This window comes from Agelaius tricolor, unplaced genomic scaffold, assembly GCF_023055355.1.
Source record: "Agelaius tricolor isolate 1412-34295 unplaced genomic scaffold, bAgeTri1.0.p SCAF_9, whole genome shotgun sequence".
NCBI lineage: Eukaryota > Metazoa > Chordata > Aves > Passeriformes > Icteridae > Agelaius > Agelaius tricolor.
This window is the reverse complement of record NW_027269269.1, coordinates 28,028,424-28,051,548: the sequence shown is the minus strand read 5'-3', so window position 1 is coordinate 28,051,548 and position 23,125 is coordinate 28,028,424. Positions and strand designations below refer to the sequence as shown.

The 23,125-nt window shown below is 42.7% G+C and overlaps 2 protein-coding genes across 8 annotated transcripts; one reads left to right on the top strand and one right to left on the bottom strand.

Annotated features, from left to right (window-relative positions):
- Window positions 1-280: 280 nt before the first annotated feature.
- GPR161 (G protein-coupled receptor 161) lies at window positions 281-13,297 on the bottom strand. Of its 6 annotated transcripts, none has more exons than XM_071433408.1 (9): window positions 13,175-13,297; window positions 10,464-10,544; window positions 10,130-10,285; window positions 9,037-9,126; window positions 8,532-8,943; window positions 7,297-8,021; window positions 5,680-5,784; window positions 4,311-4,430; window positions 281-2,971 (listed from the first exon to the last, which is right to left on the bottom strand). In XM_071433408.1, exons 3-9 carry the CDS (start codon window positions 10,161-10,163, stop codon window positions 2,724-2,726), a joined length of 1,734 nt encoding a protein of 577 aa, XP_071289509.1. In that variant the 5' UTR covers window positions 10,164-10,285; window positions 10,464-10,544; window positions 13,175-13,297; the 3' UTR covers window positions 281-2,723. The 6 variants fall into 6 exon arrangements, with proteins under 6 accessions (XP_071289509.1, XP_071289512.1, XP_071289507.1 ...); XM_071433411.1 differs by lacking the exon at window positions 13,175-13,297 and adding an exon at window positions 11,135-11,246 and having other exon boundaries at window positions 9,999-10,285; XM_071433406.1 differs by lacking the exon at window positions 13,175-13,297 and adding an exon at window positions 11,135-11,246.
- Window positions 13,264-23,079, top strand: TIPRL (TOR signaling pathway regulator). 2 transcript variants are annotated; one of them, XM_071433423.1, is made up of 7 exons: window positions 13,264-13,498; window positions 15,857-16,036; window positions 16,885-16,984; window positions 18,089-18,220; window positions 18,636-18,731; window positions 19,329-19,391; window positions 20,067-23,079. In XM_071433423.1, the coding sequence occupies exons 1-7, from the start codon at window positions 13,398-13,400 to the stop codon at window positions 20,109-20,111; spliced, it is 717 nt and encodes a 238-aa protein (XP_071289524.1). In that variant the 5' UTR covers window positions 13,264-13,397; the 3' UTR covers window positions 20,112-23,079. The 2 variants fall into 2 exon arrangements, with proteins under 2 accessions (XP_071289524.1, XP_071289523.1); XM_071433422.1 differs by having other exon boundaries at window positions 13,265-13,498; window positions 20,080-23,079.
- Window positions 23,080-23,125: the final 46 nt, after the last annotated feature.

Below are 23,125 nucleotides of genomic sequence, written 5' to 3'. Positions count from 1 at the left end.
GGGGGCGCGGCCACACAACAAGGGGCGTGGTCTTGCGGGGGTGGCCTCGGGCCCCGCCCCGGTGGCGCACCCGGCGCGGTCGCGCTCCCAAAGCCTGCGAGGTGCGGAGGGAGCCGTGCTCCACCCGGGACACCTACCTGTCCGGGAAACGGCTCTAGCTGCCGCGCCTGACAGCATCATCCCGCCAGCTGGACACACGTTAAAAAGTAAAATACTTAAAGGTGAATGTAAGTTGAAATAATAGTACAAACACCACAGTCCATCAGGAACTGGAAAGCAGTTGGTTTTTTTTCTCTTCTGTATTTAAGATGGGAATACAGTTTTACAAAACGTGTGCATTTCTCAATTACTGTTTTTGTTAATGACAACTCAAGTGAGAGAACGACTCTGGTAATAACAGAGTTATGGAAGGGTTATAATGTCGGTACAAAAACATGAACAACATTTACACTAAATATCAGATTACTGACATAACACAAGCAGCCAAATTCAGCCATGGTGTAAACTCTTGTAACCCCCCTGACCTTCTTGAAGGCTGCATTTGTCTCAGTACCTGTGTGAAAAATGTACTTTTTACACAATACTATCGATTTTGTGCTTCCACACGTGCCTTGGAATTTTTTCTCCTAAACACAGCATTTTGGGCCAGCACCTACTCCTCCACAATGCATTCATACTAGTGTGTGTCCTTCTGACATTCAGCAACGGCCCTGCTCAACTTGTTTCAAGCAGCAATACAGAATAAAAGGGATGCACAAAAAAACCTTCCAGGCAAGTGCACAACTTAACGAGTGTTGAATACTACAATGGACTGTGATTGGAATGGTAATGGTAATGACAGCAATAATGACCTCGATGCAGAGCGTTTCCTGGCAAATACTGGGATTTTTGGTTTTTTTCCTTATGAGTGCCCACAGATGCAATCTCTCTAACACATTAGATGTACAAAATGCAGGAGTTAGAACTTCCCTATTATTAATTTATTTATTCCTGCATTATGCTAAGAGCCAGCTTTCTGGAGCTTAAGTGTTCTTGCTCTAACAGCCTGTTCTTAAACCAGCAAACCATGTACTGAATTTTAAGCATGCAGTTATATTTTACATGGGAACGCAATGGGATTCAGGCTAGTTCAGAAAGTCAAGTTGCTTTGTCCAGAGATGGATATAAGCTTGTGCTGAAATACATCTCTGAATCAGGAACAAAGACAAATAGGACGTCTAAATATAGTACTGGACAGAGGCTCTGCCTCATAACACTTTGCTTCTGTGCCTCTGAGTAAGTCATACAAAGACAAAACTCAATGAGTGTACACCCCATTTTTACCCAGATGGAAACATCCTGATCATGATTTCCAAACAATCTGCAGCAAAACCTCATACAAAGCACTTCTGGGGAAAGGTAGAGGCAGAGGCGAGCAGACACAGAGTAAACAAATGCAAACCCTTGGTCCTTAAGTCCATTTGCTACTGACACCCACCCCCAAGGAATTATCCTGCTCACTTACATCTCCTCTCTGGCATACACAGTAAGGCAGGGTTTTAACCCCACAAAGTAAGGAAGGGGGTAGCCCACAAAGGCACAGAAAGGTTCCTCAAGCTGGATATACTCGAATGATCCACCTCATCCCTCTTTTTCTTATAAAACTTGCCACCTTTGCATCTTGTTTCACTGCCAGCAGCTTGGCTGTGCAGAGTTCCCCTTCTTTGGCAAGCCGGGCAGATCAACCCTCTCAAGGCCTAACAAGGTAATGTCTGTACAGTGCTTAAGAACATGCAAAGTGCAATATAAGTGCCAAATGTTCTTATTTTTGAGATTAATGAATTAATACTCCAAGAAATAAAAGCATTGAGGTAACTACAGCTTAAATACTACATTCCCTCATGATTAAAAAAACCAAACAAACAGCTGTCTTCTCTCTAGAAAATGAATCCTGAATATGAAGTGATAATATCTCATTTATATTCTGTCAGGTTTAGCACAGCCCTTTTAATAACAGCAAAACATGAGCTGAAGTTCTCAAAGAAACCAAGAATTCTGCACTAATAATTTCCTCAAATCCCATCTCTGTGCTGTTCCCAGCACATGTTTACTCCCATTCATTACATCCAGAGGAGCTGGTGTTCCCATGCCGCTGAAGCAAAACAGTCCAATGTCAGATATGGCATTCTGATGGCTGAACAGACAGAAATATCCCCCAGCAAAGGTAAGTAGGACCATAATCTGCATGAGCTCTGGGAAAAGTTCAGGTTTTGTCTTTAGTGAAGTCCATGTTGCTCAGCTGGGAGTAAGGCTTTATGTCTTATCCAATGCACAAGCTCCTATCAGAGCACTACAACTATCAAGTATCAGCTGATTATCCTGGTGGTCAGAAGAGAATGGATGTAACAATGAATTAAACACTGCACATACCTTTTCTGTTTTGTTCCAGTATCAGCTTTGGTCAATGGACCCAAGATTCAACTGACTAATGATGTGGTCAATGAAACCAAGCCCTGCTTTCCTTATGTGCTGTGTGATAATGACGTGCAGAAGAGTCAGTAGCACCCCAACCAGTAAAAAAACACTGCTGTAAAATGCTAATGCAAGTAACAGAACTCAGCCATCTCCGTGTGAAAAAACACTGGAAACATTCTGACAAGGTGTCCTGGTTCTGGTGAAACACTACCAGCTGCAGTAGGACCTACTTAGTGGTTTCATTCTGTTTTCCCACTCCAGTGCTCATGTCAAACGTTCCCTTCATCGATGCTCTGCAGCTTCAGTCTTTGGCTGGCATGGGGCCTGGCACCACGCCGGATGTTCCCACTGCTTCCTGCCAGAGTCCATGAGGGGAACAGGGCTCCTGGTAAAGCATCTTCCCCAAACAGGCTGAGTTTCACATCAGCTTCTATAGCTCGGGCCAGACTGGCTGCATAACTGTCCAGAGATTTATGCACTTCAGCTTTTACATGAAGAACAGAATTCTTTGCAGCCTCTGAAAAAAAAAATAGGTAACAGTTGGTAAGCATGGCTGTGCAAATGCTTGAAAACTAATATAGATCCTGTTGTAAAGGCATGATCATGCCCTCTGGAAAATAACTACAGAGTTATTTTCCAACAATTATTTATTTTTCAACAGTTATTTACCAATAATACTCAAGCTTCCTACACCATTCTATGAACACAAAGCTTCCAAAGCTTCAGACCTGGGATAATCTGCAGCTATTTTTGTAGCATCTGTACAGCTCTCTACCCACCAACATGTTGACCAATAGAAGAGTTCATCCTAAATGTAACTCTTCAGTGAGGCTGCTGAAATAATTTAAAGCCTCAGGGATGCTGAAAAGCCTGAGACTCACCAGGGAGAACTGCTAAACCTGTGGGGAATTGTGCACTAAGACTTTCCTCTTTCACTCTCACAAGAAATTAGATGTCTGCTCCTAGGTAATCACTCAGAAAGATAGTGGGAAATGTATACTAATGTGTTTGTACAAGGAAATATTAATCTCATGCTGGGAAGAGGGCAAAAGGGAATTTTGCCAAGATGTTTAAAAATTCCATAGAAAGAATTTTCTCATTATTTCAGGTTTTATTATTACTTGATTCTTAAAGGAATTCTGCTCATTTTCATCCTGTCCACAATCACATATTGTTTAGAAAACTCAGTTGTTATTATCAAGTCTTCTACTGAAATTTTTGTAACTGTTAGAATAAAATCATGTTCTGACATTTTACAGATGATCACTGCAATGTTCTGCAAGCCCAGAATCAACAAGCTGACTGAAAAAATTGCATGTGGTTCATCTGTTTTCACCCATACATGCTGAAGAACACACCCAGTAAAGCAAAGTAGAATTTAAGTAAGAAGAAGTAAATTAAACAGAATAAAATTATATTCAAATCATTGAAGTCTGTAAATGGAAGAATTTCAAGTCTGTAAGTGACAAAGTTGACAAGAGACAGCAAATGAAAAACACAGAGATAATGCAACCAAAATATGAGGGCAGGAAAATATATTTCCCAAGAAACACAAAACAGGCAAAACTTGTAACAGTCACTAAGATGAGTGGAATTGCAGAGAGGATACTGCTGTGCAATTTAATTTTTATATATGCAGGGAATCCCAGCTTCTAACTCTTGTCCTTGACTGCTGCTACTTGAGATCTGGAAGAAAGGCCTGATTTTGCTTTCTGTTGTACCTGCATGAATGATCAGGTCTGTCAGGGCACACAGTGGTCAGATACTTTTCAAGACAATTCTCATGGTCCTGTGAGGTTTCCTAAACATTCAGTATAGTTGACTCGGAGCATTTTCATGCTTACCCCTCCACTCACCTTTGATTTGTTCCACTTCATCTTCAAATGTCACTGAACTCCTCCTTCGAGGAGGACAGATGCAGTGTGGGGCATGAGTGCCATCTGAGCTATAATCTTCAAGAAGCATTGTATCTGTTCCTGAAAAGAGCAAGAAACCCCAAGTAAAACAGTAACAGGGAGATACAATATGGTAACAAAACATTTTCAGCTTATTTTCAGCAGTTCCTTCAAAAGATGTCTAAATCCAGCTTTTGTGAGTAAATTTCAGCTCACATTAAACACTGCACAGGAAAAGAATGAGGTCAGTTTTCATTGAAAGGATTGGGAAATATTTTGATTAAAGACTGGGCATTGCAGGCCCCAGGATCATGTATTACGTGCAGCAAGCAACATGCAAGAGGGACTAAGGCTTCCTTCTGCTCTTTAGTAACTCACAGTAAAAGCATACAAAGTGAAACAGTATTTCACAGTAGATCACTGTGTATCTATTCCCAGGCTTTGAACTGTGCTCCCTCCTTAACCAGCAATGGCACTTCTAACAGCATTTTGGCATTACTTTAGTTTTGTTCATTTGTTTAAACTGCTGTCACAAGATGGTAACACCACATTCTCTTAACTGAGGCAGGTTTACCAGGAGGCTGCTCTCTTTTATCACATACAACTGCAGAATATCTACAACAGACAGAAAACAACTACCAAAAATAAATCCCAGCTCCACAGACTTCCTTTACAAAAGTAGGAAACAAACTCCTTACACCAAGCAACCCTTAAAAGATCACCCTCTGGTGTCTCTAGAGCAGAAATACTCTCTAAAATAACTACTGCAGTTAAGGACTGGTAGCTGCATTAACTGCCAGAAAAATCTAGCAAGAGATCTGGATAGAAAATTACCATCAGAACTCTTTTGTTCCCTTTTCCAAGCCATCTTCAATTGAGAGATCTTAAGTAGTAATGAAATCATAAGCTGAAACCATCCTAAATGTTTATGTTTACACTGCAGGATGAACAAGACAAGGTCTTTTACAAAATAGGAAACAGAGAAGCACATTGTTCACAGCACTTTGCTGCTCTGTTCCTTGTGGATACACAGAAAGTCTCCAAAGAACAACAGAAACTGAAGGAGAAGGGCACAAAAGCAGTGAGTCTTGTTCCCAGGACACATTACCAAGAGAGTGTCACCATTCCGTAAGCACTATTTTGCAAGTAAATCTACTGAGGGCAAGGGAGGAAAAAAGCAACTGCAGCAGTTTTGTTGGAACAGCTAGAACAGATGCTTCATGTCATTTGTCCACCAGGAGACATCTGTGGCTGTAAATATTGACTGTCCACAAGACTACTGCCAAGTGCAAACTTCTGCCCAAGTAGGGATCAAGAAACTTGCAGATACCTGAATCCTGTGAGCAGCTGAAACCTGTATCTCCTGTGCTGCTGCTGTTTCCCAATGGCCTCCCACCTGCCATGAGGGCAGTAAGGTGAGGTGATAGTCCCAAATCTGCAAGAAAGTTTTGTTTTTGTTACACAGTGAATGGTTAAGAAGCTTGCAGAAGTAAAACCCTCTTCTAGTAATACCCACTCTACTGCCTTATTTATTATTCTGCATATAAAACTTACCTTGGTGAAGCAGAGAGCACAGCTTCTGGACTTCCCATCTTAGAAATCCAGTCAGCACCTTTCAGGTTTGGAAAAGCAAGTCTTCTTTCTCTCTACACCATCTCCTTCCCACTCTTGCTGCATCTGTGTGTTTTATCAGCCAGACAGGCTAAGCACCAAACATATGCTCTCACATGGATGGGGAGATTGGCCAGGCATCTTCTAGACAGACAATGACCTGGTAGCCACAGGCAGCTGTGACAGGCCATTAGTGTGGGAAGAAGCTCAGGAGCAAGGTTGGGGCACAGAGATGCCCAAATTTTTTCAAATCTCCAAAACAAGAAGGGAGGAGATTGTGAGATTTTTACAAAGGTGCTGCTTTGGATCCCACCTTGAGATTTTGTTGTGAGTTTGTTGGGAGTCTTTTTCTCCTCCCTATCAGCCTCCAGCTAAGACGTCTGATAGGAAGATGACAGCTTCAAGTTTATCGCTTGGAAAAAGAAAGAAATTTCCTGTCTTTTCCCTCCTCACCTCATTTTCCAATGTATTAATCCATAGCATTTCCTGGATACAGACTGGCCACAGCTCCTGGAGATTGTTATGTGGCTAAAGCTCCATAACTCTTTCATTTGCATGACAGTCTCTCCCAATGTTCCCAGGTTGCAGAAAAGATAACAGATGCCTTGCTGCTCTCATCTTCTTTCTGCATTTTAGATCATCCTTCCCAATTTCAGTTCATGCCTTTGCATGAAATATCCCTTGAAGATGTTCTATTTTTGGAAGCTTCTGAACATGATCAGGGAAACTATTAAAAATCTGAATGTCACTACGTTGCTACTTTAAAAAAAACAAAAACAAACCAAGCCACCAAACTGAGCAACTGGAGGTCTCAGTCTGCAACTTGGGAACACACCAAATAGTTTTATGGTTTAACACAGTTTTACTTTTACTTTGTTTATGATCTTTTCTTCCCAACAATTAAGCCTAAAATTTGAACTTGCAGAAAGTTATGGCAGTGGAACCTTAGCAGATTTTAAAGAGTTGTAGCATAAGGCCATTGATCAAAGAAAAAGTGCAGTAAAAAGTACTTTTGGTAGAGCTCAAATCTGGGCAACACAAAATGGAAGGCACACAAAAGGAAATGTTTGAGAAAGAAGAAAATAAATTATTTTTATTGACCTCATCACTATGTCTTCTGTACCTCAGAAAGTTTTACTATAGTAGGACAACGATGTTAACTATAAAAAAAGAGAAAAATTCTCCTTTGAAATGTAACCTGACTGATAAAGGACTGCTAAAAATTCCAGAAACATCCAACTCTCTTTAGAGAGCCCTGAAACATTCCAAACACAGGCAGACAGGAAGCCTTGCTCTTGGTGATATTAAGAAAGTGTCTTTTGCAGCCACATCTTACCTGTGATCCTGTTGGAAATGCTGAAGAGCCTCGATGTCCTGTGCTGCTGAACAAAGGACTTGCGGTAATACCGATCCCCAAAGCACATTCCCAGGAGTTCCTTGCGCACTGTTTTGTTCCACAGCCCATAAATTAAGGGATGGCAAATGGCACTGGAAAAGGACAGCCATGTAGCCAACGTCTCCAAAGCAGGGGAAATACTGTTTTTACCCCAAAGTGCCTCTGATGTTATTACTACCATATAAGGTCCCCATGTAATGACAAAAGCCCCAATGACAACCAAGATGGTTATGAAAGCTTTGCACTGGTTGGCTGAGTAAACAACCCCTTGGAAAGCATTCCTTCGGCTGCCAGAGGATGACGTGGAGGTGCTGGAGTTCTTCCTCCCATTCCTCTGCGATTCCTCCTCCACAATGACAACACTCCCACAGTGAATTTTGCGGGCCTTAATCCTTGCCACACGGAATATGAATCCGTAGCAGATCATCATGACCACGAATGGCAGCAGTGCGCACCAGATCTGCCAAAAGGCCGTGTAGGTGACCTCCTTGTGCCAGGCTGCCACACACATCCACTTGAATTGATCAAACTCCAAGGAGGACCAGCCAAAAAGGGGAGGGAGGCAGCCGATAAGGGAGTGCAGCCACACGTACACAAGAGCTACCACTGCTCTGTTGCCCGTTATCTTCATCGGATAAACCATTGGGTACAGCACAGCGTAGTACCTGCGGGGCAAGGTGGGAGCATAAGAGCCATACAATAAAGAAAAGAACATGCTTTAATGATGCTGATATCTAGTTATTTTTACTTCAAACAGACTCAGAAACCCTCTTTCTAGAAACAGTTACATGTAAAAGTAGGTATCACCGCAGTCAAAACTGTCAAATGTGGCTGAAGGCACACATGCAACCATTAAATCTGCTCTGATGTGTGAGTGTGTGCTTAGGGTATAATCTGGAATTTTAAGTCACTATTTCATGTTTATCAAATAGTATGCTATTATACCATCAAGAGCTTTAAAAAACTCTGGATGAATGTCTGCATTTTCCATTATTGATGATATCACTTTCTCTTGCTCCACATCAAAATTTCATGAGGGGCTGAAGTAAAAATGATACTCCATCAGTACACTGTGTAACCCTCTGCAAGTGCTTCTCAACTCTATGAACAAGCAGTGGTTACTCTATGAGAGGAGCAGACAATTTGTTACAATTCATTACCAAAGAGCAGCTTACCGGTCTATAGCTATGAGTCCCAGAGTGAGCATGCTGGCTGAGCTGATCAGCATGTAGAGCAGGGCTGAGAAATTGCACCAAACAACCCCGAAGATCCATTCTCGCCTGATGGAGCTGGTCACAACAAAAGGCAGCACCAGCACGGAGAGTAGGAAGTTGGAGAGGGTCAGGCTGAACACAAACTTGTTGCTCAAGGTGAGAAGGTACGACTTGCGATACAGAGTGACAACAATCACCAGGTTGCCCAAACAGATGAAGATGGCAATGACAATTATAGCAACGGACTCAGTGACTCTGACTGCCCCATCTTCCTCTGTGGTCAGGTTCCTCAGGCCCTTCCCATTGCTGAGGGAGGAATTGCTGCTCATGGTCAGAGTGTGCAGATCTGGAGCAGCCAAGACATGCTGAGCAGCTAGAAGCAGAACAATGCTCAGAAACATCCAGGTAATAGTTCTTCAAACTCTTTCCAAAGACTGGAGGCCCTTTTGCCTTTGTTAAAATTTACCTGTAGCATGCAGGAAACTACATATTTTAGATGGGCAAGTGAAGGGGCAGTAAATTGCCTGTGGGCACACCAAAGAGGATAACACCAAGCCTAGAACAGGGAAGACAAGAAGAGGTGAAGGGGAAGGGAAATAAGAAAGAAAATAGGCACTTTTTACTTTAAAATTTTCTACAGATCTTACTTGTTTCTAAGTCTTACTTACCAGCCCCTTCATCTAGGCTGTGAAGAAACAAGAATATCACTTGTTTCTTCAAGAAACAAGACAAATATCAAATATCTTTGCTTATCTTACTTTAAAGAAAGTTACTTTTTAAAAAATTTCTGCCTATCCTGATAGTTACCTTGTATTCTGCCTATACAGCATTTGCTGGTGGTCTATGGATGCCAGGCTAGTCATACTCTGCTATTGTATTGCACTAAATAGTTTATTTAGTTGTTGTTTTGCACTGGGTTTGGTATTTACAAACATACTGAATAGTATATTTGTATCCTCATGGGATTCCCCTCTCATATCACATGGTCTTCCCCTCTCCCCTAAGCCCCAGTGGTGGTGGTTTCTCCCTGATCTACCCCTCCCCTCGCCCCTCTCCTCATTTGTATCCCATTGGCTGTAGCCCCTCTCCTTCACCCCCCTTCCCCTGCACTTAAAATCTCCCGGGAGGAAACTTCCAACCTCTCTTTGCCTCCCTTGCACTTCCTTAGAGTGGTTCCACAATAAAGTGGGACAATGGATCATGATGGATTGTTCTGAGAGGAAAGAGCGCCTCTAGTCTTTTACTTTTGTCCTTGTAAGACTGTGAGGAGCCAGGGTCCAGAGCTAGCTGGATCGGACCTGAACAGCCCCAGAGATCAGTCTGACATCCTGCTGACTCTTCCTTAATAGTTGCTAAGTAACATTCAAAAACTCAGGGACCACCACTGCATGTACTGTCCCAACATAATTTCTACATGTTCATAATCACCTTAGCTACACTGCTGATTGCATTTTACTGCCAACGCCAAAGGACTAGAGGAATTGACTTTCTGTACATGAGGTTTGAAAGACACTTCCTTGCATTAAGATGCGGTCCATGCTACAGAAATGCTTGAGAACCTTTAATCCTTGACTTCTCAGTGTTAGCATCCATCCATTGATTCGCAGCCTCATTTTGTGAAACCTTGTTATTTCTTCCAGTTCCTTAGCAATTCCTCTTTTCTGCGCTGCCTTCACATGGCAATCACTTATTACTTCATTCAGTCCTTCACACATCTGTAGGATAATGAATGAACAAACAAACAAAAAAATGCAAATATGCAGACCAAAAAAAAAGTAGAAGAGTCCATCAATGAATGGAAAGTTGATTTTAGCATTTCTGGGAAGGGACTCAGGAAAGTTATCTTAGCTAATTCTGCAACTGTGGCAGACATGGGTCCCAGACAGTACTCACAGAAATGCTTCCATCTGCGTGGCTGTTGTGGCATTAGGCAGCACTGTCAGTCTGGAAAGAACGCCTTTTTCCCATTTTTATCTGTACTTTCCTAAGAACATAATTAAAGACATTACTGGGCCATGCTTTGAAAAAAACATAACTTGGCTCTTCCCTAGCCTGTGACTGAGGACGTGTGCACAAACACTTCTCCTCGAGTTTCTTTCTCAGCATGCCTGCACCACCTCTGTGTGCCTTTCTAACACTTTTTGGCCGGAGCGGGTTTTGGAAAGGCGGCTTCCCCCGCGGCCGCACCCTGCGATACCGATGCCCGGAGCACCTGGCGCTCCCCGTCCCCTCACTGCCCTGCTGCACCCTGCGGGGAAAAAGTGACCTCGGGCAGAGGTGGCCCTCCCGGGCCAGGGCTGTCCAGGTGGGGACAGCATCCCATCCCATCCCATCCCGGCCGCGGGCAGCGCGGGCGGGCTTCCCGCACACCCACGAAACGAGTGGGACCGAGTCGCAAATACGGTGGGGAACGGGGGTTTCGCCATTTTGCCCCCGCGCTCCCTCCGGCAGCGAACAAAGGGCTGGAAAAGGGTCCTCCGCCCCGGGCATCCATCGCCTCGCCCCCACCCGCCGGGAGCCAGCGCGTCCCGCCGTCTTTGTCCCCTTCCTGGCTCCGCACTTACCGCCCGCCGCCGCCAGAGCGGTACGTTCCTGATTGGGGCGCCCGGGACCCCCATCAGCCGCCGTGGTCCGAGCCTCCCCCGAGATGGGCACGGACCCAGCCCCGTGCCTGCCCCTCCCGCCGTCCCGCCCCCCAGCCTCAGCCCGCCGCGCCTCCTCCCCGCCCGCCATGTTCTCCGCGGCCGTCCCGGGGCGGTCCGTGCACTTCCCGGGAACCCGGTTTAAAGGCAGGGGAAAAGTAGTTTCCATGGATAAGGTAAAGTAATTTGCCCCGGCTCGTAGTGCCAGGCAGCCGTAGAGCCTAAATACGAGACTTCCTAGACCCCCCAAACACTATTAAAAGTAACACAAAGAAGATTTGGGAAAGAGTTTTTCCCCACACACACATCTGAAGCAAGACATTGGATATAGTGTCAGTATAAAGGGCACAGCGTAAAGGGTGAACAAAAATTAAATGCTGTGCTTGTGCCTCCCTAGTTCCTTCCTTTCTCTGGCAATGCCCTTGAGCACAGAGGGTGACTGCCTTGATATGAGCTGTGCTATATTTTGATTGCTCTGTGGAGGTTTTAATGCTGTGGACATCAGTTTCCTCTGGCTGCTGCCTCAGTTTGCTCCAATGTTCCAACAGCAGGAGCTGGACTGAGTGTCTTGCTCCTGTGCCAGGGAAAGTCCATAGGGAGTTAGTCTGCCCTTTTGATGATGCAGAAAAGCAAGACAAGCACCTACCCATCAGTGCTGGAATACCAAGCTGATGTATCATTTTCAACCAGTTCTACTGATACTTTTCTACAGGACTTTTTAAAGCTTACTATGCCATTGCACTTTGACATTTTAAAAAGACCGTCTTTGGACAGCATTCAAAAATGTATCGAACCAGCACAAGAGATTCCACAATGAGCAAAAACTGATGCACAGAAGTTCCACCTGAATGTGAGGAAGAACTTATTTCCTGTGCGAGTGACTGTGCACTGGTTGCCGAGGGAGGTTGTGGAGTCTCCCTCACTGAAGATATTCCAGACATGTCTAGGCACAATCCTATGCCAGGTGCGCTCTGGGATGACTCTGCTTGAACAGGGAAGTTGGACCAGATGATCCACTGTGCCCCATTCTAGCCTTGCCCAGATGTGACTCTGTGTGCACACACGCGTGTGTACTAACATAGCACAGGGCACCTGTGTGATGGAGCCAGGTAATGCTTGCTGCAACTGTGAGTGTGGCCATGGAGATGGTCCAGGGCTACCAGAGGCTTCAGAGCTCCCCAAAACTGCTCCTACCCAGCTGTCCCACTGCTCTTGGTAAAGTACCCATGGGGAAGTACCTGGAGGCACAAGCACTTGTGGGGCACACATTCTCCACTGGCTTCTGCAGCCCAGCTTTGCTGGAACAGGGTGAGCTTGCTGGCTCTTCATGCTGGGCAGAGGAGATTAGAGAGCCCACTCTCCCCACGGTGGCTCCAGCAGCACAGAGAAGTGTGGACTCCCTTCCTCACCCATCTGCCCCCCCATATCACCTCACAGAATCACAGACTGGGTAGGTTGGAAAGGGCCACAATGGGTCATCTGGTCCAACCACCCTGCTCAAGCAGGGTCATCCCAGAGCACGTGGCACATGGTGGTGTCTAGACAGGTCTGGAATATTGCCAGTGGTGGAGGCATCACAACCTCTTTGGGCAACTTGTTCCAGTACTCGGTCACTGCACAGTAAAGAAAGTCTTCCTTATGTTCATGTGGAACGTCTGTGCATCAGTTTCTGCCCATTGCCTCTTGTCCCATTGCTTGGCACCACCAAGAAGAGCCTGGATCCATACTCTTGGAATCTCCTCTTTAGATATTTGTACACATTGATAAGGGCCCCTCTCAGCCACCTCTTCTCGAGGCTGAACAGGCCCAGCTTCCTCAGCCCTTCCACCTAACGAAGATCAGTCAATCATTTTCGCTGCCCTCCGCTGGACCCGCTCCAGGAGCTCCATGTCTCTCCTGTCCTGGACAGAACACTCCAGATGTGGGCTCACTCGAGCTGAGCAGAAGAGCAGGATCCTCTACCTCGCCCTGCTGGCAACGCTCTTCCTGAGGCATCCCAGGATTCCACCGCCGCCGGGGCTCCGCGCCGCGCGGCCCTGGAAGCGGAAACGCCACGGGGCGGCGGTTCCGGGGGCGCCCGGCGCTGCTGTGAGTGCTGTGCGGGAGGAGGCGGGAGGAGAGCGGCTCCGTCACCTCCGCCCCTTCCGCCGCCTCCTGCCTTCTGCTCGGCAGAGAGGAGGCCGCCATGCACCCCGTTTTCCAGAGCAGCCGGCGCGACTTCACCTTCGGGCCGTGGAAGCTGAGCGCCGCCCGGACGCATATCATGAAGTCGGCGCAGGCCGAGAGGTGGGGCGGGCTCCGGGCCGGGAGCGCAGGGGGACACAGCACAGCACGGTGTCCCCGCTGCTCGGGGAGCCACCGCGGGGCTGCGGCCTCAGCCGTCACAGCGAGGGGCTGGGGGCGTCGGGTGGCCTTGCGAAGGAAACACGCAGCGTTCCCAGGGCGGGGGAGACACTGTTCGGTTCCCGGGATTGTTCCTTCTCCTCAAGCTTGATTCTCTGGCTGGAGAACTCGGGCTATTTGGGTTACAGGTAATTTCCAAAATTTTGTTTTAATGATTACAGAAGGCAGCCTACAAGAAAGATGAAGAAGGACTTTTTACAAGGGCATGTAGTGTGGGGAAAAGAGGGAATGAATTCGAACTGAAAGAGAGGAGATTTGGATTGGACCCTAGGAAGGAAATTCCTGACTGTGAGGGTGGTGAATCGCTGTAACGGGTTGCCCAGATAAATTGTGGATGCCCCATCCCTGGAGATATCCCAGGGCAGGTTGTATGGAGCTTTGGGCAACCTGGTCTAGTGGAGGTCCTTTCCCATGGCAGAGAGGTTGGAACTTGACCTTTAGGTTTCTTCCAACTCAAACCATTCTGATTATATGATTATAACGATTTTGGATCTCTGGATCTCTGTGAACTGAGATCCGCTAATTAGAAGCCTGATTTTTTAAATTATTTTTGAAAAAGAATATTTCTAACATCTCATACCATGTCTCAGTAGTAGCTATTTTAAGATAGTGGTTTTCATTAAAAATTTATAATTTGCTCTCTTCTTGTAGAACTTTCCAGTCCAGTGAAATCATTGGAGGAAATGTTCCTGTATCAGCATCAAGTACTTAAGTCAGATTTGCTAATGTGGAACTGGAGAGTTCAGCTGTGCCATACCTTAAAGACAGATGGATTTGGCAGATATTTCTTGGTTTCATTTTCTGGAATAAATTTCAGTATACATAGGATTCTCATTAGTCTTGTTAATGTACTTTCATTTATCTTGCTTTTACCTTTTTTTTGAGGCTAATAAGGCATTCTCTGGGAGGAACTGGCTGCTTATGGCTGGGATGAGTGCTCTGTTTGCTGGGTAAAACATTGTCTGGATGACTGAGCTCAAAGACTGATGGTGAATGGAGTTACATCCTGCTGCTGGCCCATCAGCCGTGGTGTTCTCCAGGGCTCAGTATTGGGGCCAGTCCTGTTCAGTATCTTTATTGATGGTCTGGACAAGGTGATTGAGTGCACCCTCAGTAAGTTCACAGATGACCCCAAGCCAGGTGGAAGTGTTGATTTACTGGAGGGTAGGAAGGCTCAGCAGAGGTATCTGGACAGGCTGGATCAATGAGCTGAGGCCAGTTGTAGGAGGTGCAACAAGGTCACAGTGACCCATTTTGTCTTTTTTATTGCTTGGGGAACATTATTAGTACCTATAGGAATTTTATTTCTGGCAAATATATATTGCAAAAATCCCTCAGCAACCTGTGTGGAAAGGTGAAGGATTAAATGTGCCATAGCTAAGAACTCTTCTATGCAGGGGTTGGGTTTTTCAGGTCAAGGGTTCCTACACTTGATGAAATGGAAAAGTTCATAATGTTATTCTGCCTTCTTTGGGAAAAGCATAGGATCTTATTTTCCAGGTCTGTGAAATTTACTATTTTTATTTTAGTTAGGTTGACACTGTTCTTTTGTATTAAGAGTTACAGAAATAACCACTTTTGTTCAGCCTTGTTACCTATAATGTGAACATTATGATTAGGACATTCTTCTCCCTCCCCTCACTCAAATAGGTGTATTTCCCAAAGCTTTTTCCTCTCCAGATGTGAGATATTCCTTTTTGATCTTGGGAAGTCAGGTAGGTGAGGAGGAAGAGTTTAGGAAGTGTGCCGGTACATGTCTTCTACCAGCAGAGTACAGTAGTGTCTTCTGCACTTTTTACATTCTCTGCCAGGGTTGTCTTAAGCATCTTTTTTCTAGGCTTCTAAATTTGGAGGAATGGACCATTGTGCAGTGAATTCAAACTTGGTTATGATGAGTCCTAGTTCCTAAAAGTTTCTTTGAGCACCTACTGAAGTTGGTCCACTGACCATCCAGGGATTTGCTAGCACAGGTGGAAAATGGCTTCTACATGTTTCTCAGATACTCTTGATTCCTCACGTGTGAGAATTTTGTGTGAGCCTGATGGTGAAGGAATGTTTTAGTAGTACTTTTTTGGTGGAAAAGTCACTTCAGATCAATGAGTCTGAATTTCAGGTGAAATGATTAACCTGGTGATGTGTCTTCTAAGTTATCATGGTCTAAAGAATCCTTGTTCCAAAACAAGGACTGCTTTCACTGAGCTGTGATCAGCTGATTGATGCCTCTTTTATTTTTCTCTGCAGGTTGGCTGATGAATTACACATGCCTTCCCTGCCAGAGATGATGTTTGGAGACAATGTCCTAAGAATACAGCATGACCATGGTTTTGGAATTGAGTTCAATGCTACAGATGCTTTAAAATGTGTCAATAATTGTCAAGGTATGATCAAAGTCGCTTGTGCAGAGGAGTGGCAAGAGAGCAGGTACAGTATTTTATCACCAGTGGGCAGGTACTGGTGTGTTGTATATGAAACTGTCATACAGTAGTTAAAGGAACAAATTGAACTCTTGAGGACCACATTGCATTTGGTTCTACCCTAGATATAGCATGTGATCACAGAGGTCACTTTGCTTTTCTTTGCTGTCATCATCCTTTCTGTTAAATTGGATCAGCTGTATTTTTCAGCTGTGTCATGGCTTTCTTAAAGTAAATGTCAAGTTTAACATGACCTAATGCTGTTTCTGTTTATTTAAACTCATAGAGCCTTGAGCATTACAAGACCGTATTGTGTGGTGTTGGAAAGTGCTGTACGTGTTCAAAATCTTAGTCTTAGGAACAAAGCAGAACATGCTTTGTTCCTAAGGCTAAGATGCATGAGAACTAATTATGATGCTTAGTATTTACAAAATTGGATTTAGTTGTAGAGCATCTGGAAATAAAGCACAGAAACAAAGCAAAGTTATCATGAAAACTAAGCTAAATTGCAGTGTTAATGATTGCTGTGAGTTGTCAAGAGATCACTTTCTGCCTACTTAAAGAGACATTGATCTTCAAATACAGATTTTTCAGCAATATTGCCTGAGAATCTTTATTTTGAGTCATAGAACTGAAATAGATTGAGAATTTTCATAATTGTTTTCAAAGTTATTATGGAAACAGATGTGAAACCATGGTTAAGTCTTGACATTGTGATTGCAGCTCAGACAATGCTGCTGTTTTTCGTTTGAAACAGTGTCAGAATTCTAATGCACAGTCTTATGTGAGGTTGTAATTTTTTGAGAATTGCTATAAAGCAATTACTACAAAGCTGTTTTCTCTTTCACTGTTGAGGAGTGAGACTGAGCACAGTAAGGAAGTTGTCAAGCCATATGACTGGACTTACACTACAGATTACAAAGGAACTTTGCTGGGAGATACTGCAACATTAAAGGTAATAGTTTTCTTCTTGTTAATTGCTGACTGCATCTTGCTTCAGTCAAGCTTTTTTTGAAGCTGTCATTTACCTTTCAGTAGGCTTCTTCAAAATCTTTTGTGCTTCATAATTTTTGATTTCATGGTGTAATTTGGGCTTCTCATGTTTCTCAGCTCATGATTTTATCCTAATTAAATCATGGCTTATTTTAATAACGAGGGTGGGTGGTGTCTTAAAGCATTTTAGGATTAAAGCACCTGGGAGGCTTCAGCTCTTGCTGGGGACTGCTCCGGAGCCCCGAGCTGCTCACGTACAGCAGAACTATCAGCTGTGTCATTCTGTAGTGCCTTCATGCTCTGCTGCTTGCATGTTTGTCTGCTTTTTGACCTGGCTACTTTCAGTGGCCTGATGTTTTTCTGCAACAGCAGCTCAGTAATTCCTCATATTTAAACTCACAGGCCCTCCCATGTCTTTATTTTTGTGAAAATAAGACTGAAGTTTGCAGCTTCTGTTTACTGCATACAGATTGCTTGCTACTAAGCAGATGTATTAATTCACTAGTATTGCTTCAGTTAGAGATCATTTGAGTTGTGCTGGAATTAAAAGTACAGCATAGAAATAAACAATGTTGGTCCATAGTATTAGGACACCAGAACTGTCTGTGGAGACCATGAGATAGAAAACATACAGGTACTTGATTTCTGTGGAAAGGCTTTACTAGAATAATTTTCAAGGTGTGTTGTGGGATAGGGGTGTTAAATGCACAGAAATCTGTTTATAAACCTGAATTTCTCATATGTATGTTGAACACAAGATATCTTCAAATGTTTTGAAAGAAAGCGGAATTGTTTGCAGCTGAAACCCTACTGAGCCTGGTACCCAGGGAGAAGTTTAGTCAGAATTTTTCACTCTTAGATTTTGGTTTTGCTTGATATTACTTCCAAGAAGAAACTCTTGGAAACTCTGATTTTAATTTTTTCTCTTACAAATTTGGGGTGTTTTAAGCTTAGTGCCTGAGAAGTTTTTTCCTTTTTAAAACTGGGGAATGAAAAATATCAGGACAAACTTTATGTAGTTTGGCAAAAAATTAATATGCTAACTGCTCTTAATATTTTTCTCTAGGTTGTTCCTACAACAGAACACATAAATACAGAAAAATTGAAAGCCAGGGAACAAATCATGTTTTTTGAAGAAGTACTCCTGTTTGAAGATGAACTCCATGATCATGGAGTATCAAGTTTGAGTGTGAAAGTAGTGAGTATTGGGAGGTGTCTAAAAGATACCCGGGGACTCAGTTGGCTGATTAATGCAAAAGACAGCTGCTTTTTGCATGTTGTTCCTTCTGGGATTTAAACGTTAAAGCACAAAGGTCTTCATCCTTGCTCTTAGAAATATGATCTTACTGGAAATTATGTTGTCTTGAAACCTTTGTTATCTGTCATTTGTTCTAGGGGACAATCTTTTCCCTCCTGCTTCCTGCCTAATAGGCCTTTGAGACACTGTCTGCCCCACTGGCCAGTCATAGCTGTAGCAAATCAACTGCCCAAACTTTGACTTAATTCTTGAAAACTTCTTATATTGTCTTACATTGTGAATATCTGATGTAGACAAGTACATGCTTAAAGTAAACCTTTGTAAGGTGCTGAATGGACCATCTTTATTTTTGCAGAGAGTTATGCCTTCCAGCTTTTTTGTGCTGCTGAGGTTCTTCTTGCGAGTGGATGGGGTACTCATCAGGATGAATGATACAAGGCTTCATCATGAGGTAAACCCTTACTTTCCATCATGAGTTACTTTACAGAGGTTCCCTTGCCATTTTACTTCCAGTGACCCAGTGATATTCCTCTAATTTAATACTGATGTTTGGGGCACAAAAACTTCGGAGTGTATTTTATTATTGTGGAGGTGCTGAGCTAGCAACCAAGTCCTGGATGCTATGTGTATGAGCAGATTAGGCTACCCGTCATGTGATGTAATCATTTAAATACATTTGACAGACATAGATTAGAGAAAGAAGCACAAGAGGAAAAATAGGCAGCAGTAAAGAGTTCAATACTGTCTTGTCTTCAAATACGTTATTGTAACTTGCAAATAACTGTCCACAGTACATTGAGTTCTGGTATCTCACAAATAATACAGGATGTGAGTAAAAATTAACAAGCATATTCAGTCATAGAATTTTTTTTAAACATGCACGCAGGTGGTTTTTGGAAAAAACATTGTTGTCATCTATCTTCATGAATTTGAATGTCCATTTCTTCTATGTGACAATTTGTGGTCAACCAAATTCCAATGCTTCCTAAATTAAATGTATTTAAAATGCTTGTTTTACTGATACCAGATGATTGCTTTTTTCCATTAGGCTGACAAGACCTACATGTTGCGAGAATACACATCCAGGGAAAGCAAAATATCAAGTCTAAAGGTATTGTATTTTTAAAACTTTGATTCTTTTCCTTCTGTCTGCTTTTTAGTTTTATGGTCAGCATAGAAAATACTGTGTCTCTTAAGTCCTTCTTTGTTCAGTTTGGAATTAATACAGAAGAAAGTTCTTTCTGCTTATCCAACTTTTGTTTTGGTGATTTTAGAGCAGATTTACATTTTGTAAATGCTCAGATCACATGACAGGGTGTAGGATTAGGTCACTTTTTCTACTATTGAGTTAACAAAATGTTTTTATTATTTTATTTTTTCATAGAACTGTTCAGCTTAAAAGTCAGGTAGTCCATGTCCCATGATGTTAAATTTCATGTGTTAAATTTGTGTGCTTCCAAGCCATATTAGGGATTAAGATCTGTTTGGTAATAGACTCTTTCAGTTTTTCTCAAATATTTGAGGTTAATAGGCCACCTTAAAACTCTAGTAATGGCTCAGAATAATTTGTGGCACATTTGGAATTGCAGCTGTTGATTTTTATTCGTGACAAATGCATGAACTTACATTTCCTTGTATCTTTCCTCCTCACTTACTTTTCATTTGCCTCTAAAAAGTTTGCCTGGAGTGGTGTTTACATCCAGTAAATAATAGGTTGTCTGTAATAGTTTGGGGTTGGAATACTTTTTCTTATCCCCTCTTTTCTTTCACTCATTTCATGTAAAAGTTTTGCTTTTTAGAATGTTCCACCTACCCTGTTCACGGAACCTAACGAGATCTCTCAGTATCTACCCATAAAGGAGACAATCTGTGAAAAACTAGAATTCCCAGAGAAGCTGGAGCCTAAACCAGAAACATCACTGGAAACCATATGTGCTAAGTCTAAATAAATGTGACTTCATAAGGACTTGAAGTATACTGGAGGTTATGTGATCACAGTTGTTGACATGGGGGGTGTTTCACTACTAGTGGAATAAAGAATTTGGCTAATTTTTCTGTAGCCATGAGAGAAAGCATTTCAAGCAGATTTTGCTAATGGTGTTTTTGGTTTGGATTTTTTTTAACCTGTATTTGGAGTTGATGATAGACTGGTGGTGAGTTACAGTTTTCAACAGCATTGGAGAAATGACTATTGGGAATCTGGGTTCTGTTTAGTTCACCAAGCAGGCAGGAGTATTGTCTGGACTCCCATCCACTTACAATTCTATGAAGATTTTGTTATTGCTGCTTCAGATACTATGAAGCTACCAGAGTTGTAAAACTGGCATGATTTTATTTTTATTGAGAAATAATCCACAGTAAAAGAAAAAAAAAAAAAAAAAAAAAGAAAAAAGAAAAAAAAAATTCCTCTGCATTTATTTTGCTCTGTCCGTCCTAAACTACCCATTTTCCTTGGCTTCCCCTACTGGTAACCAGCAAAGTTATTTCTTGTAGTTTCTGATCCAGAGTCTCACCTAAGAATATTCATTTCATCTGAGATAGGTTTAAGTGTAGAGAAAAAAGTATATTTGTTTGACACTATATAAAGGTAAAAATTATTTGTGAAGCATTAACTCAAGGAGAGCTGGATGTTAACAGGAGCCACTGCTAAGTCTCTTCACAAATGCTGGTTTAATCTAGTGTCAGCTGGAGTTCTGTGGGCAGTTTTGGGACTCTCTGGGCAGTTCTGGGACTCTCACTTGAGGTCCCTGTGCTGCTCCAGTAATGTACGCTGCTGGAAAGGCATCTCCCTGCGCTGGCCTTCTCTTGGATGTGCCCACATGGGACAGTTCTACTGCCCTGACAGCCAAGTTGCAAAACAGCCTTGAGGCTTAAGGTTGGGTAAGTGTTCCCTAAAGGATGCTGGTATTTGCAGTTTGAGAAATGAGATCCTGTATGGCCTTAGAAGGATGCTAACATATATTCCAGATATATAATTTTGGTTTATTTTAAAATTATTCTAAGTTCTAGTATTGATAGAAGTGTGATCACTTGTATAGTCATGGTTTCAACACTCTGTAGATGAAACTGAATACTTGTATTGCTTTTGGAAATTGTGCAATATATTACTGGTTTGGCCTAAGAATGAGGCAGTTAAGCAGGCTTGTCTGGGTTTGCTGCTGACACTCTGCAGGAAGAATGTAACTGCAGTGAAAAGCAGGCCTGGTGGTGCAAGGTGCTTGCAGATAAGAACAGGGACACATTCTGATGTCTTGGGGTTTTTGTTTAAAACTCTTCATATTCTACACCACATGGCTTACTAGAAGCAACCCACCACAAAACCTCGTATTTAATAATATATTTTGTGAGGTTTTCATGTAGAAAAGACCCTGAGGTTTTTATTGGGGGAGAAAAGTGTACTGCCATCTAATTGACTGTTACTTATTAAAAACAAATAACACATGGATTTCACTTTTATTTGAGGCAGCCTGGTCTAGTAAATTCTACTGCAGGTGGAAAGGCAGGAACTAACTGCAATTTTTCCTGTGTTACTGATTTACTCTAGCCACAGGGAAGAGCACATTTTTCTGTGCCTCCATTCCCTGTATGTAAAAATGAGAGTTAATATATGCCTACCTCACAGAGAGACTGTGAGGATTAGTTTGTACAAAGTTATTGATTAGACTTTTTTTTTCTGAATACACCTTCGGCCTTATCTTTCGAATCCTTTGGAAAGGATTACTGCAAAAAAATTAACTATAAGTGAAGAGAACTGAAACAGTTTCTGGAAGAAGTTGACCAGCTGTGATAATTACCAGGTAATTATCAGACATGATCTGGGTGAATGAATTTATGGCCACTTTGAAATAGAAGCAAGGTCATCTATGTTCCCCATTACATTCCTAAAATCTGTTGGCTTTTTTTCATCTTCCTGCCCTTTTTTCCTAAATATTTTAGTGTCAGGATGAAGAAAAGGACTGCAAATGGATGCAGCACCGAAGAGATTAAAATCCATTTATTAATAGAAGATTATTTGGGTCCACTCCAGTGTTAGAGGGAAGTGAGGAAAGAGTAAAAAGGAAAGGAATGACAAATGGAGGTGAAGAGTTATTTTTCTGGTAGAAGTAAATCATGGCACTTACTCTAAGCATATATTGGTATACATGCTTTAGAGCTTATAAAACCACACTTTTACAGCTGGTATGACTGGGAGCAGAGTTCATGTAGTGCTGGCATGAAAGAAACTATCTGCATTTGTTAATTCAACCTGTGATTTGAGCTTGGTCAGTGATGCTAACATTAAACTCCTTTGGTCTGAAATACAGTGTGGGGGGGAAAGCCACGGAGTGGGGAGGGAGCAGTGGAAAGGGCACTCTGCATGATTAGCTTATACTGTGTGTTTTCTCTTGTCCATCATACATCCTAATTTGTGACCTGTGATAAAGTTTTATGGAATTGAATTTGTATGTAATTGACTATAGATATGTGCTCTCCATCTATTCTAAAGGGTGCTGTGCATTTCAGTGGGACACGTGTTGGGGAAATCACAAGAGCACCTTTAGGAAGTTACAGTTACAGCAAGTTCAAAATTGGAGCACTTTGTGACTTTCTTATGCCACACAGATTACCAAGAAGCAGCGGTATAAACTGGTGTACAGCAAGTGCTCTGACACAAATTTTCCACAGAAAAGTACCACTTTGAATAAATAACTTTAGGGGGGGAGGGAGTTGGGGTGATTCTCCAGCTGTTTTGTGTCGAGTTTTATGTGGCAGTTTATATTGTTCCTTGTATGTTGCTAAATAAAACGTACCAAACATTCTGCAGTTCTGTTTTTAACTGAGCAAAATAAACTGAAATAACTACTT

Bases quoted from the DNA above. Each gene is read 5' to 3' on its own strand.
- TIPRL (XM_071433422.1), top strand. From the start codon at position 13,398: ATGCACCCCGTTTTCCAGAGCAGCCGGCGCGACTTCACCTTCGGGCCG. The intron at 16,037-16,884 runs GTACAGTATTTT...TTCACTGTTGAG, and splicing joins GAGGAGTGGCAAGAGAGCAG to GAGTGAGACTGAGCACAGTA. The intron at 19,392-20,079 runs GTATTGTATTTT...TTTGCTTTTTAG, and splicing joins GCAAAATATCAAGTCTAAAG to AATGTTCCACCTACCCTGTT.
- GPR161 (XM_071433408.1), bottom strand. From the start codon at position 10,163: ATGGATGCTAACACTGAGAAGTCAAGGATTAAAG. The intron at 8,944-9,036 runs GTAAATTTTAAC...TTCTGCTTCTAG, and splicing joins TAGTTTCCTGCATGCTACAG to CTGCTCAGCATGTCTTGGCT. The intron at 2,972-4,310 runs GTGAGTGGAGGG...TTTTTTTTTCAG, and splicing joins TGAAGTGGAACAAATCAAAG to AGGCTGCAAAGAATTCTGTT.